The sequence below is a fragment of the Elephas maximus genome, chromosome 4 (genome assembly GCF_024166365.1).
Source record: "Elephas maximus indicus isolate mEleMax1 chromosome 4, mEleMax1 primary haplotype, whole genome shotgun sequence".
Lineage (NCBI taxonomy): Eukaryota > Metazoa > Chordata > Mammalia > Proboscidea > Elephantidae > Elephas > Elephas maximus.
Window position 1 is genome coordinate 130,190,265 of NC_064822.1, and position 14,858 is coordinate 130,205,122.

A 14,858-nucleotide genomic window follows, 5' to 3' on the forward strand; every position below is an offset into this window, starting at 1 on the left:
AGTCTTGGTGCTTTATAATAACCCTTTATGCTCTAACATGGAAATGGAGGCAAGGAATTATATATACAACAGGAGTTGGGAAAGTTGTTCACAGCAGCCTTATTTATAACAGTAAAAAATTGGGTTTATAATCATAAAAAATTTACAGTAGTAACAAAAAATGTCTACAATAGGGAAATGGCTGAGCAACAGGATATCAAGCTATATATCACTAAAATGACAGGCACATGTGTTCATGTCCATTTGTGGAAAAGTGCATATAAGATAATTTTAAATGAAAAAGATGAATACAAAATAGTGAATGCACATGAAACAATTTCATGGAAATGAATGTTAAATAAAGATCATGGTTCACTCTGTGCTATGCATAATGTTCATTAGTTTTTGTTCTTTAGAGTTGCTCAAATTCATAATAAAGGAGGACATTTCCATTTTGGGAACAATGCAACTTCTCAATTCTTTCTGAGCCTGGTGTTTAAACAATGTACTTCTTAGGACATCAGAATCTGTATCTTCAAACATAGAAAACAAAAAACTTTATAATGTCAGCAGATAAATAGTTCCTGCTTTGTAAATAATTCAAAGGGTGGAGCCCCAAACCACTAGGAGAAGGAGGAAGTTACAAGATGTTAAATACTGGGACCAGCTTGCCCTGGTCAGCCTAGTGGTCCGACTTCCCAGTCAACATGAAGGCTCTCCTTATTCTGGGCCTTCTCTTCCTTTCTGGCACTGTCCAGGGCAAGGTCTTTGAAAGGTGCGAGTTGGCCAGAACTCTGAAACGGTATGGAATGGATGGCTTCAGGGGGATCAGCCTGGCAAACTGTAAGTCTGCTGTCCTTGATACTTCCACAGAGTTACCCAGGGGAGGATGAGGAACAAGAAGGGGCTCTGAAAGAGTAGACTTTTTAAAATTTCATTGGCATTCGCATACTTACAATGGTTAAAAACACCAATTTGTTCCTTTAAAATCAGAGATACCAGATTCAGGAATAATGGCAAGAGAGGGCAAAATTCCTACCATTCTAAGTACAATGGAACCTGTTTGTGCTCTCCAGTTCCACTGGATTTGCCAGTTGCCTCTGACTCAATGGCACAAATAGGCTGACTAAAAGATACATTTGAGGATCTGGGATATCTCTGCCAATTCCTCCTTACATGACTCTGGAGAGCCCAGAGTAATGCAGTATGGTTTTAAAGATTCTCCTGTCACAACGTGGGATTTTTAACATTAACGTTAAAAAGATTATGTTCAACTCTTAATACCAGGGCGGTAGGAAAGTATTTCTCCTTAGTAACTGTGCTACATAAGAATCCCTGAAACTCAGTGATGAAATAATGTTTTTTTTAATTCTTCTTCACCTGGTTGATTGGCTATTTTTCATTTTCTTCCACACAATTCAAGATGTGCCCTGAGTAAAACTTACTTTGTATTTTAGTCCATATTTGCCAATGTAAGTACTGTACCTTTCAGATTGAATTCAAATATTTCCCCTCAGTAACTATTTTTGAATAAAATAAGTAAATGAATGATTTGATGGATAAAATATTCCTTTCTATTCTATCACTCTTGTCTTGCAGAATCTGACTTTATATTCAAATACCCCATTAAGGATTTTAATAAACTTTTGTCTGTCAGAAAATCCTTATCTTCTCTAATCAAAAGCATTTTTCCATCAGTCTAGGAATTCCTTGGTGGTGCAAGGGATTAATGCACTCAGCTGTTAATCAAAAGCTTAGAGGTTTGAGTGCACTCAGAGGTGCCTTGGAAAAAAGGTCTGGCTATCTACTTCTGGAAAAATCAGGCATTGAAAACCCTACGGAGCACAGTTCTACTCTGATACACGTGGGATCACCGTGAATTGCAGTCGACTGGGAGGCAACTGGTTTATTGCTGTATCGCCTATGAATTAAAAAACTCCACTCACACATTCTGGGCTGAATGTTGCCTGAGGAATAGGGGAAGGGTAAAAGCAATGGAAGAAACCCCCACTTTAATATTTTTAAAAGTATATTATGTTGTTTCATTAGTATTACAAAATTATTTGCAGTGTAAAAAGGACTTTCTTAGGAGCCCTTTAACACTAAAATGTTAAAATACTTTGCAAGTCGAATATATCTTTATACTTACAATATAAGTGATTTGGTGTTGCTCCCTTATTATTTTTCAGGGGTGTGTTTGACCAAATGGGAGAGTGATTACAACACCCAAGCTACAAACTACAATCCTGGAGACAAAAGCACTGATTACGGGATTTTTCAGATCAATAGCCACTACTGGTGTAATGATGGCAAAACCCCAAGAGCAGTTAACGCTTGTGGCATATCCTGCTACGGTAAGACGAGATAACATATAAGTGATAGCACAGGACCCATCTGGTTATACTTACTAGAGATTCAGTACAAATAAAAAAACCTTGAAAGGTTCATCAGGGACCTGTAAGAACTCCATCTCAAATTCTAGATACTCCTAATAAGTTATTTTGTGGATTTATTTGGGGTGAAACAAATATTGTGTTGAGCTCATATAAAATTAAAAGTAATGTATGGAATCTTTCATGCATAAAATAATAAGTATTGCAAAATTAATGTTATTCAATTTTTTAAATGTTAAATCCCCAATAAAGATTAGTCTTAGAATATTCTTCTTTTAAAATGCAGTTAATGTAACTTAAAAAAAAATTTTGTAGTGTATAATAATCTGTGGTCATTGACTAAAAATTAGATAATACTAAGAAACAAAATCACCGATAATTTTACTACTCAGAAATTTATAACTGTTGTTAACTTTTGATGTATGCTTTTCAAGACTAAATGTCAATCGTGTATACAAATGTAAAGCTATATCTCATGCACATTTACCCACATGCAAACACGTAAGCGATGTATGTTTTTACAAAAATGAAATTGTATTACCGATACTGCTTTACAACTTGCTTTTTATGGTTCAAAATTATTTCCATGACAACAAACACAAATCTGTATTATCATTTTTAAAGGATGTGTAGAATTACATTACATGAATATTGCACAATTTATTGATTCATCCCTTATTGGAAATAGTTAAGTTGTTTCCACTTTTCCCGTTTGTAAATTACTATGAAAAGCCTTATACATACATCTTTGGGTCCATTTCCTAAAAGTGGATTTGCTAGATAAAAAAATTACTAGGCAATTTCGTTTTTTTTTTTTTCACATTGCTTGGCACAAACACCACCACCTGTACTTGGAAGAAGTACAGCAAAAATGCTCATTAGAAGCAAGGATGGTGAGACTTACTTAGTCTCACATACTTTGGACATGCTGTCAGGAGGGACCAGTCCCTGGAGAAGTACATCATGCTTGGTAAAGTAGAGGGTCAGTGAAAAAGAGGAAGACCCCTCAGGGTGATGAATTGACACAGTGGCTACAACAATGGGCTCAAACATAACAATGATTGTGAGGATGGCGCAGAACCAGGCAGTGTTCCATTCCGTTGTACATAGGGTTTCTGGGAGTTGGAAATGCCTAGATGGCAGCTAACGACAACAACAAGTACAAACAGGACTAAGATCATAAAAAACCTAAAAACAAACACACTGCCATCAAGATGATTCCGACTCATAGTGACCCTTTAGGGCTATAATGCCCCTATAAAGTTTCTAAGGAATGCCTGGTGGATTGACCCCTGACCTTTTGGTTAGCAGCCGTAGCTCTTAACCACTATGGCCACCAGGGTTTCCATATTAGTTAAGAATTTCAGAACTCCCAACAACTTGGTAAATGATAAACAAAATACTTTGTTTCATGCCAAATGGGATGGAATGAAGAGAAAATTTTCCTCCTATTCACAGATATATGGACCCTTGGAAAATAAGTTCCTAGTATTCCTTCCTCGTCCTAGTAGAGTTAAAGTTGACTAAACCTAAACTTACAATCAGGTTTCTATGAAAGCTGTTGTCATTCCTCACTGCCTCTTTTTCAGCTTTGCTGCAAGATGATATCACTCAAGCTGTAGCTTGTGCGAAAAGGGTTGTCAGTGATCCACAAGGCATTAGAGCATGGTATGTTTTCGGTCGTTAAAGGGGTAAACTATTTTACCCTGGTATGGATTTGCGCTGAGAGCAGGTTTTCAAAGGCCAAAGTATGCTACCGAGAACTAAAAGTTGTGTCTTTAGATTTATGCTGAACATTGTATTACCTCAGTTCTTGAGGAAACAGTCTACCTTAACTAATTTAGAATCTTACTCTCTGCCTCATCAATTTATTTTAGGGTTTTTTTTTTTTTAAGAGTTTTTAAGATTCTCCACACTGTCTATGGTTGTCATATCTTGAAATTATTTTTTGGAAACGTGTAATTCACTTTGTAGTCGCTGATGTGGAAGGCTCTAGTGGGGCTTTGGGAGGAATGGAGTGCTCCATTTAATAAATAATACCTCACTCTATCTATAGCCTATAGTTTATTTATTGGTAAAATACTTTGTTCCCCCAAAAGATTTGAAGTATGTATGTACAATGAAGATATTTTAACCGTTTTATGGTTTCTTTGACCTTTCTCCACAGGGTGGCATGGAGAAACCATTGTCAGAACCACGATGTCACTCAGTACATTCAAGGCTGTGGAGTCTAACTGCAGAGCTTTTGTTCTTCAACTCGCTTTTGCCTCTTTTTCATATAAGGGAGTAGTAAATAAGTGAAAGGTCACACTACTTTTCTTTCCCATTCAAACAAGGAACTTTTTTTTACAGAAGCAGGAGCAAAATATTGCCTTTCTCCTAAGACTTAGTAATTAATAACGTGTGTACTCTGATATTTTAGGAGCAAAAGATCGCCTTTCTCTTAAGACTTAGTAATTAATAACATGTGTACTCTTTGATATTACACCTACAACATTTTTCAGTTTGCTTAAAAGAACTAATGCTGGTAGAAATGAACTAAACATAAGGAAAGATTAGATAAGCTGTTGCTATTCTTTAATTTTATTTCTATAGATTCATGCATCAAAACTAAATCCAGAAGGCAGATGAGTTTGCAACTATTTTGAAATGCTAATGAACAACAGCTAAGAAATTATGCGCATTGTAAAAAAATGCAACCACGGTTATTAAAGGCTTCGCAACTCACACCTTGTCTGTTTTTGTGTAAGACTATCTACAGTCTTTGAAGAAAAAAAAATTTTGAAAAAAAAATGTTTTCACACTCTTAATACATTTCCTATATCCTCACTTGCACCCAAACTGCTGGATGTTGCTGCAGAAAAATACACAAGCATCCTGATAGTTCTCATTTTAAATTCATCACTACAAATCTCAAATGAACCCTCAAACTTGTCTGGCCATCTTAGTTATTTCTCTGCAGTCCTTCCCTGTTGGTGTCCCCACTCTAAAATAACTATTGCTATTTTACTTCTTCTCCTCTCTCTCCAAAGTCCCAGTATCCTCCCCCCAGTCCTCCACTTCGCTGAGCCCCAACTCGCCTCATATTATACTGAGAGAATAGCTGTTTTCTTCACCTCACTCAGGCTCTGATACCTCTCATTGGGCTGCCACCCACACACACCTGGACCCCTCCTTACTGCTCTGACACACCATGCTGAACCACTCTCCTCATAGGAAGGAGGGCAGAACTTCTTTTTTACCTTTCTGTTCACTCGCGGAAACCTTAGTGGAGTAGTGGTTAAGTACTACAGCTGCTAACCAAGAGGTCGGCATTTTGAATCCACCAGGCGCTCCTTGGAAACTCTATGGTGCAGTTCTACTCTGCACTATAGGGTCGCTATAAGTTGGAATTGACTCGATGGCAGTGGTTTGGTTTGGGTTTGTTCACTCGCGCTTGGCTGGCACAGACAGTTAACCGTACACTTTTCATGTAAAGGTTGGCAGTTCAAACCCACTCAGTGGCTCCACGGAAGAAAAACCTAGTGAACAGCTTTCATAAAGATTACAGCCAGGAAAACCCAATTGAGCAGTTCTATTTTTTTTTTTTATTGTGTAACATATGGGGTTGCCATGAGTCGGGGCTGACTCAGCAGCAGCTAACAACATATCCCAAACACTTAGAATAATGCTTTTTGACTAAGGGACATTCTCAATAAACACTGGTTGGTTGACCGAATGAATCTCTTGTCCATTCTTTGGTATATTCTTCCATGTTTGTCCTTGCAAAGCTTTTCACAGTTTTAAGCCCACTTCATCCCATTACAACAGCTCCTGATATTCCAAGCGTCAGCTTCAGGTCTATGTGAATGTAGTGCGTAAAGCATCCGTTGGGGGTGGGCAGCAGAGGGCCCCAGCACAGGTGCAGCTTCAGGCTCTGGGCCTATCTTGATATGAACATACTCAGAAAGCTGACAAGGGATTCTCTGAGGTGTACGACGTATGGGTCAACGTAGGGATGTTGTTGTTGCTGTTCGGCAAGTCGTTTTTGACACACAGTGACCCTATCTACAACAGAAGGAAACACGGCCCGCTCCTGCACCATCATCACAATCATTGTTATGCTTGAGCCCATTGTTGTAGCCACTGTGTGAGTCCATCTCGTTGAGGGTCTTCCTCTTTTTCGATGACCCTCAACTATACCAAGCATGATGTCCTTCTCCAGGCACTGATCCTTCCTGATAACATGAATTTTTATGACCCAGACGTTTGTGAAATCATCTCTTTATCCCCACGCTTTGAAAGTTCATAATGATGTGTCTTGTTGTAGGTCTGTTTTCATCTTTCTACTGGTACTTGGTGGGATCTTTCAATTTGGAAACATATCCTCTAGTTTTGGAAAACTTTCTTGAATCATTTATTGATGATTTGCTTCCTTCCATTTTCTTTGTTCTGTCTTTCTGGAACTCCTACTTTGATCCTCTGATGTTCTTGTCTTTCCTGTCCTATTTTTAATCTTTTGTTCTCGTATCTGGAAGATTTCTTCAGTTTAAGCTTCTAATATTTTTATTGAGTTTTTCATTTCTACTACCATATTTTTAATTTCTAACAGCTCGTTTTTATTTCCTGAATGTTCCTTTTTCCGTTTTTGTGTCATATTTGCGTGTGACATCTTATTTTATCAGAGTAGTGATCATAGTTTTAATTTGTGTTGTTTTAGTTTTCTGTTTCCTCCAATTTGCCATTTTTCTTTGATTCTTCTTGGATTATCTCTTTCATAATAGAGGCTTTCCTCAGATGTCTGCTAATCCTTGGACATTTACTTAAATACAGAAGTGGGCAACTAAATGTTAATTTGAAGTTCCCAGCCCCTAACTGGGTTTAAACATTATGTACTTCACTGTAGGGTGATCAAGCTGGGTTGGGTCGGTTTCACTGGACATCCTTAAATCTCTCCTCTTAGGCTGGTCAGATTCCCCAGAGAAGCCTCTCCCTATAGCCTACTAGAAAACAAAGGTATGATTGCCAGCATTTTAAAGAGCTGAGTGAGGGTCTCAGCAGCTAATAGGCAAATGTTTCATTAATCTACCCATTTTCTGGATGATATCCTCCCTTAACTCTGTTTGGTGTTCCTCAGTGCAGAGACCCTGTTTTATGCTTTGGAGTAGATAAGGGGCAGTTGCTTGGCTGTATGGCTCTTGGGGCAGAGATGGGTGAGATGCTGCAGTGTAAATTGAGTTGGTTATTAGCTCTGCCGGCTCAGTTCTCAGGTCTGTCCTTTACCACTTTCCATTTGCATACCAGATTTCAATTTTTTGTTGCAGCTTTCTCTCCCATTTTCCCCATTCTAACAGGATTTTGCCTTTCATAAGAATCCTTTACTTGCTTTAGAGGAGTCTGGGGAAGAAACAAAAGATGTGTGTTCAATCCACTGTCTTTCCCCAAAAGATCCAAATGTGTTATATGTATTTGTTTAATTTAATATTATTTTACCTTAAAAATACTTACAGTAACATTTTCAGGAAAAAACAAAATCCAAGTAGAAATAAAGAGGAAGAAAAAATCAGGAAAACTGGAGAATAATTACAACAACAACAACAAAAAAAGGCGGTCCAGGTATCCAATTCTGAAAGCACTTTTAGAAAAAAGTGAAAGTCACGAAAGGGTACGGGAAGAAAAACCCTATATTGTGTGTGGAAGACCTTGTAGGACAGACTGCTTTAACAGATCTGACTGATTTCAATTACCTTTCAAAGAATAGCCTCAAGTTTTCTTGATGTCTCTGTTCTTCATTAATTCATCTATTGAACAGACAATGATTATAAGTCACAGCAAATGATCACCAGAGGCTGAGGCTACTAAACTGAATGTCGTTGCTGTTCTAAGGTGCCGTCCAGTCGGTTCCTACTCATAGCCACCCTGTGTACAACAGAACAAAACCCTGCCGGATCTTGCACCATCCTCACAATCATTGTTATGACTGAGCCCATTGTTGCAGCCACTGTGTCAATCCATCCCATTGAGGGTCTCCCTCTTTTTTCACTGACCCTCTACTTTACCAAGCATGATGTTCTTCCCCAGGGACTAGTCCCTCCTGATAACATGTCAAAGTATGTGAGATGTAGTCTCGCCATCTTTGCTTTTAAGGAGCATTTTTGTTGCACTTCTTTCAGGACAGATTTGTTCATTTTCTTTTGGCAGTCCATGGTATATTCAATATTCTTTGCCAACAAGACAACACAAAGGCATTAGTTCTTTGGTCTTCCTTATTCATCATCCAGCTTTCGCATGCACATGTGGTGATCCTAAACACCATGGCTTGGGTCAGGGGCACCTTAGTTTTCAATGTGATATCTTTGCTTTTTAACACTTTAAAGAGCTCTTTTACACCAGATTTCCCCAATACGATGCATCTTTTGATTTCTTGACTGCTACTTCCCTGGGTCTTGACTGTGGATCCAAGTAAAATGACACCCTTGACAACTTCAATCTTTCCTCTATTTAGCATGATGTTGCTTATTGGTCCAGTTGTGAGGATTTTTCTTTTCTTTATGTTGAGGTGTAATCCAGGCTGAGGGCTGTGGTCTTTGACCTTCATCAGTAAGTGCTTCAAGTCCTCTTCATTCTCAGCAAGTAAGGCTGTGTCATCTGCATATCGCAGGTTGTTAACGAGTCTTCCTCCAATCCTGATGCCCCATTCTTCTTCATATAGTCCAGCTTCTCGGATTATTTGCTCAGCATACAGATTGAATAGGTATGGTGAAAGAATACAGTCCTGACACACACCTTTCCTGACTTTAAACCGCGAAGTATCTGCTGTTCTGTTCAAACAACTGCTTCTTGATCTATGTACAGGTTCCTCATGAGCACAACTGAGTGTTCTGGAATTCCCATTCTTTGCAATGTTATCTATAATTTCTTATGATCCACACAGTCGAATGCCTTTGCATAGTGAATAAAATGCAGGTAAACATCTTTCTGGTGTTCTCTGCTTTCAGCCAGCACCCATCTGACATCAGTTACGATAGCCGTGGTTCCACATCCTCTTTTGAATCTGGCTTGAATTTCTGGCAATTCTCTGCTGATACACTGATGCAACCGCTTTTGAATGTTCTTCAGGAAAACTTTATTTGCCTGTGTTACTAATAATATTGTTTGATAATTTCCACATTTGGTTGGATCAGTTAGTGCCCTCATGAAGTTTGTCAAGCATTAAAGTATAATATGGTAAATGTTTCAATCCCTCAGGCACTACGGGAACGTGGAGGAGAGAGTGATTACCCTGGAAATCGAGGAGATACCACAGAAGTAGGAGGAAAACCAAAAGAAATTGGTGTCACTAAGGGAGCCCGTGGATACTGCCAAGAGGTTAAGCGAAGCAAATAACATTGGATTTACCGATATAGATGAAAGTATCTTTCGTTTCAGTGAGGGTGAAAGTCAGAAGTGATGGGCTGAAGAGGGTATGGAAACAGGAAATGTTGACAGATTTTCCAAGCTCTACTTTGAAGGACAACACAGAGCTACGTGGGATTAAAGGTTTGCTTGGTTAACTTTAAATAGGAAAGACGTAAGCTTGTTTGACTCTCTTAGGAGAAAAAGCCAAAACAAAAGAAAAAGTTGAAAATACAAGGCAGAGTGAGGATGGTTGATTGGGCAAAATTCTTGAGAAAGCAAAAAAAAAAAAAAAAAGATATCAAGAACACAGACAAATCCATTACCCTCAAGTCGATTCCGACTTATATTGACCTTACAGGATGGAGTAGAACCGTCCCATTGGGTTTACACGTAGCCACAGGTAGATTCAACTGCCAGCCCTTTGGTTAGCAGCCAGGCTATTAATCACTGCGCCATCTGGGTTCCAAGAACATAGAGAAAGGGATTGTTTTTAAACTGAAAGGTTTCCCTCTTAACAGAAGAGAAGGAAAGGAGGGTGGCTGCTGGGTAAGGCAAAGATTGTTTCAGTCTGGCGGCATGGGGTCTGTTACCTTCGCGAAGTAGGAAGCAAAGTCATCTGATAACAAAGAGGGAATTGGTGTCAGAAGTTGAGACTACAGAAATTTCAAAATAATTACTGAAGAGAAAGTAAGAGAGAACCAAAGACCAATAACGAAAACTTCAATTAAACTGGAGAACATAAATTTAGTACAGCAGTCACCTTCACAAGAGTGCCACAGAAGGGCAATGGGCAATACAAGGGAGCATTGTGAGAAGTCATAGAACTTGGAATTTAAACGGAGCAGGAAAAGAAAGGAAGAAGGGGGCCGATAGGAAGAAATCAGCGGGGTCAGGGGTGGAGGTCTGGATGAGAACAACGAAAAGCTGTGGGAGGCGGTTTGTGTCAGCAAGATTTCATGATTTTGACTTCATCATTGAGGAAACACTTGGTCGATGACAAGGTATTCCCTCCAAACAGCAACTTCTCGGTCATCCCGAAGCTAAATCGTGTGGGCAGGTGACACGATTATTCAGGATCCTCAAGTGCCAGCCACCTAACCCGCCCTGCACCGGGGCAGCGGCGAGACGCATGCGCGCTGTGAGCGCGATCCCGCCGCGCCCGAGCAGGACGTCGCCGTCGCCTCTCTTTCCTTCCCGATCTTCTCCAGCGCGTAACTGAATGAGTCTGAAAATTACCCGGTGCCGTGAGCACAGGTGCCACGCCTTCCCTCGACCAGAAACCCTCCGCCTGGGCCCGCGCGGGAGGAGCGGGTCCTCTGAGGGGAGCGGCGACCCCGCCGGCCCCAGTCTCTTTCCCTGGCGGCGGCGGCGGTGCCGGCTTCTTCCGTGGGACAATATGTTCAAGAGAATGGCCGGATTTGGGCCTGACACCGGCCGGAGAGTTACGGTCAGTGCCGGCCCGCGACTCCCTTCCGGCGGTGGCTGTCACGGCCTGGCCCCTCCCAGCGTGGTGCGGCGCAGCGTGGGCCGGTTTGTTTCTCTCTCCTGACTTCTCTCCTCGGGTTTGAATCGCGGCTTGAAGGCGGGCGGAGAGTCAGAAGCCGACGTCACCGCGTCACTACAGCCTCCTGCCCCGCCAAAAGCAAACGTAATCACTGATGACCTGGAGGTTGTGGCAGAGGAAACAGGCCACTTAGCGGGCTGGGGAATCTTGGCTTGGTGCTCACCGGCTCCAGCCCAGGTCATCCGCAAACGGGGGATGCCGCCGCCTGGCTGTGAGGATAATAACGGTGGCAGCAAATACCGGCTAAGCGCCTATCGTCTGCCCAAAGAGGCTAAACACTACCCGATGCTCTGATTTAATCCTCACCACAACAGTATAGAGTCACTATCACCCGCGGTATCTACAAGTGCCAAAACCGAGGAGTAGAAAATTGGAAACTTGCCCGAGTTTATGGTGTTTACAAAGCTACGGCCAGGATATTAATCAAGGCACGTTATCCTGACACGGTGCCTGGTACATAAGGAACATTGAGTAAATGTTAATTTTTTTTTCTGTTGTTTTTAGTGAACGTTAGGATACAGCCTAGCGTGTGACACTTATTTACTTTGCTTCCACTTCCCCACAGACCCTGGCATGTTAACGATTTTTTTAAGGCGGGACCAATTGCTTCTGATTTTTATTTATTGTGAAAGGAAAATTCTTTAAAAAGAAAATCATGCATTATTGCACCGATCCAGTCAACCTGCAATTGTTGTTGCTTTTTTTTTTTAGATAGACCTTACTATGTCACATTTTCACATATAGAGCTATGTTATGAAGTGTTTCAATATTACATGTAAAGTAACATTCTAAAATTTAAAACACCGGTGAAATTTAATGGAATGGGAAAAAGATCCAGGTAAAATCTCTTATTATTAGACACATTATAAATACATGCAGTTATGGGAAAGTTATGGACTGCTAGGGAACTACTGCAGAACAAAGCGTTAAAACATTGATTTTTTTGAGGGAGAAGTTACAGAATTTTCTCTGCTTGTAATCATGTTTGGCTCTAAAAGTTTGTAAGTTTAAGTCCAAAATGACTTGAGTTTAACCCTGCAGTCCCCAAATGCTTTTCCAGCAAAAATGGGTGTGAGTTAGTCCTGGAAAGCTTGAAAATTACAGATTGATTTCTTCTCCTTCCTCATTGTTACATGCTCTTTCAGGCATATTTTTCCAGGTTTCGTAAATTTCATCCAGGTAGAAAACCTGTAGGCTGGTGAGCCCTTTTTACCATTAACAAACTGCACATTCTTAGCATACCATAGCAGCTATGGAAGGTTATGCACACACTGTCACATCAGCGATCCTTGTACTTCAGTCAGGCCTTGAACCTGAGGTCCCATCTATGGTTGCCCCAAAAGTTTCATCAATAGCACATACTATGCTTAGTTAAGTTCTTGTACAGTTTCTCTTCTTCTGAACTAATTTTAGGCTAATAGGTATTAGATTTCGTTTTTGATTATCCAACCAGAATGAAAAGGTTTTCTATTTTGTTCACTATTTTTCCACATTTCATATTGCTGGTTATATTGGCACAACCTTTTTCACGTGTGGTACAACTTGCTGTTTGTCCTTCAGACAAATTCTAACTATTGAACAGTTTGTCCCAGATTCATGTACATTTTGTATTTTCAGTTTAAATTTCTTATCATTTCCATCATAATCCCCAAACACTGCGTTTATGCTTGTTAGAAGTGATGAGAAACATATTGAATGTACATCCCAGAACTGAGCACAGAATGTAAGCAAGCATGCCACTGGCCAGTGTTTACCAAGCTTCAGTCTAAGGGCCAGTTTACCATTTTTTGCCATATCTCAGTCCAACTGTAATATCATTTCAACATTGTTACTTAAATCAATTCAATTTTAAAAATACCTTAAGCATGAAGATTTTTAAATTTGGGGTTTTATTTATTATTTGTAGTATGTTTTTTCTAATACTGATAAAGTATTAAAATGAAAACTGTTTACCTTTGTTCTCCTAACATCCTCACACAAAATGCCTTTGTTTGGTATTTGTGCAGTTTTGGTCAACACTCAATCACCTGTTGCCTTCGAGTGGATACAGACTCCTAATGACCCTATACGACAGAGTAGAACTGCTCCATAGGGTTTCCAAGGCGTGGCTGGTAGATTTGAACTGCTGACCTTTTGGTTAGCAGCCGAGCATTTAAACACTGCACCACCAGGGCTCCGAATACTCCACAGGCTGATTAAGGAGGAAATGATTGCCTAATGTCCTCAAACTACTGACATAACCAGCTGGTGATGGCAGTCAACGTTGGAAAATTTTTTCCAAAGGCTAGCTTTAAAGTTTGTAAGTAACAGACCTTTTGTGCTTCTTTTTACAAAATCCTCAAAGTGCTTTAGATGGGTGATTTAAAAAGAGGTCTTCAAAAGGGGAAATTTTAATTAATCTGGTATTATTTGTGTTAACATGAAATAAGAATGAGTGGCTGAAATTGATTTTATTTTATAGCCTAGCCAAACTCTAGGTTCTTAGAGTGCCGGGGTAATCCATTACTTAATACACATTCAGAGCTCTCTTTCTGTTTATTTGGGTATTGACACAGTATTTGTTGTCTTTGAAATTATTTTTCTTTTAGGGGGTTACTATTGTTACACTAATAGTTTATGGTAATGTTGCCGATACTTTGGAAAGAAAAGAGAGAAAGATGGACACACCCATCAGTGGATAGTATATGTAAAACCACACAGAAATGAGGTAGGCATTTTTTCCCTATAATTTTTCAAAGCTATAATTTGTTTTGCTTGAAGAAAGATTATAATATTCTTTTATAGTAACTTTCTGATTAAAAATTGACCCATTACAGTAATTTTGCAAAAAGAGTTGAATGAATTTTTTTAAAGTCTTAAATTTCACTAATATTTTTAATAGTTTTTCCATCCAAGCTGTGAATATAACTGTGTGTGTGTATGCTTTGGGAGCATACTGTATATAGACTTGTATCTTAGTTGTCCCACTTAACATTTTAAGTCAATGATCATGTAATTAAATGTTAAGTTTCCAGCTATCTAATTTCCCTGTTCCCTTACCCTTTCATCTTTGCTTTAGAGTAATTATTGACCATTTGGTGTGCTGTACTCAAGGGTAATATTCTTTATTTTATGAGAAATCTGTTATTTAGCTAAAAGGTGTTCTCAGGAGATAGTTTTGTTAGGTTTTTTTTTTGGAAAAATTCAGTCCTTATTTAAACACGTACACAGTCATGAACTTATATGTTGAAAAAGGAACATCAACAGAACTAAAAGGCAAATGAGAAACTAAGAGAACCATTTACCGAATGTGTCACAGATGAAGGGTTAATACCCTTAATATACGGGAAAATGTGTTACAAATTTAGAAAGAAATTAACTTGAATTTCAAAATGTGCAAAAACGTGGACAGAAAATGAGTAACAACAATGAACATGTATAAAATGTTTATTATATAGCAGAATCTGTTAGGCACTATCCAAACACTATTTCACTGAACTCTCTCATCAACCTAAGAAACAGGTATTATTATTGTTATCCCATTTTTCAGTTGAAGAAACTAAAAC

General features: G+C 39.3%; 1 protein-coding gene across 1 annotated transcript; it reads left to right on the forward strand.

The window, feature by feature from the left end:
• Positions 1-640: 640 nt before the first annotated feature.
• LOC126075782 (lysozyme C, kidney isozyme) lies at positions 641-5,099 on the forward strand. Its single transcript, XM_049883864.1, has 4 exons — positions 641-822; positions 2,169-2,333; positions 3,962-4,040; positions 4,540-5,099. The coding sequence occupies exons 1-4, from the start codon at positions 687-689 to the stop codon at positions 4,604-4,606; spliced, it is 447 nt and encodes a 148-aa protein (XP_049739821.1). The 5' UTR covers positions 641-686; the 3' UTR covers positions 4,607-5,099.
• The last annotated feature ends 9,759 nt before the right edge of the window (positions 5,100-14,858 follow it).

What these genes read in the sequence shown, in the direction of transcription:
- LOC126075782 (XM_049883864.1), top strand. Translation starts at nt 687, where the DNA reads ATGAAGGCTCTCCTTATTCTGGGCCTTCTCTTCCTTTCTGGCACTGTC. An exon ending in GGGGATCAGCCTGGCAAACT is followed by an intron (nt 823 to 2,168) that starts GTAAGTCTGCTG and finishes ATTATTTTTCAG; the next exon opens with GGGTGTGTTTGACCAAATGG. An exon ending in TTGTGGCATATCCTGCTACG is followed by an intron (nt 2,334 to 3,961) that starts GTAAGACGAGAT and finishes CCTCTTTTTCAG; the next exon opens with CTTTGCTGCAAGATGATATC.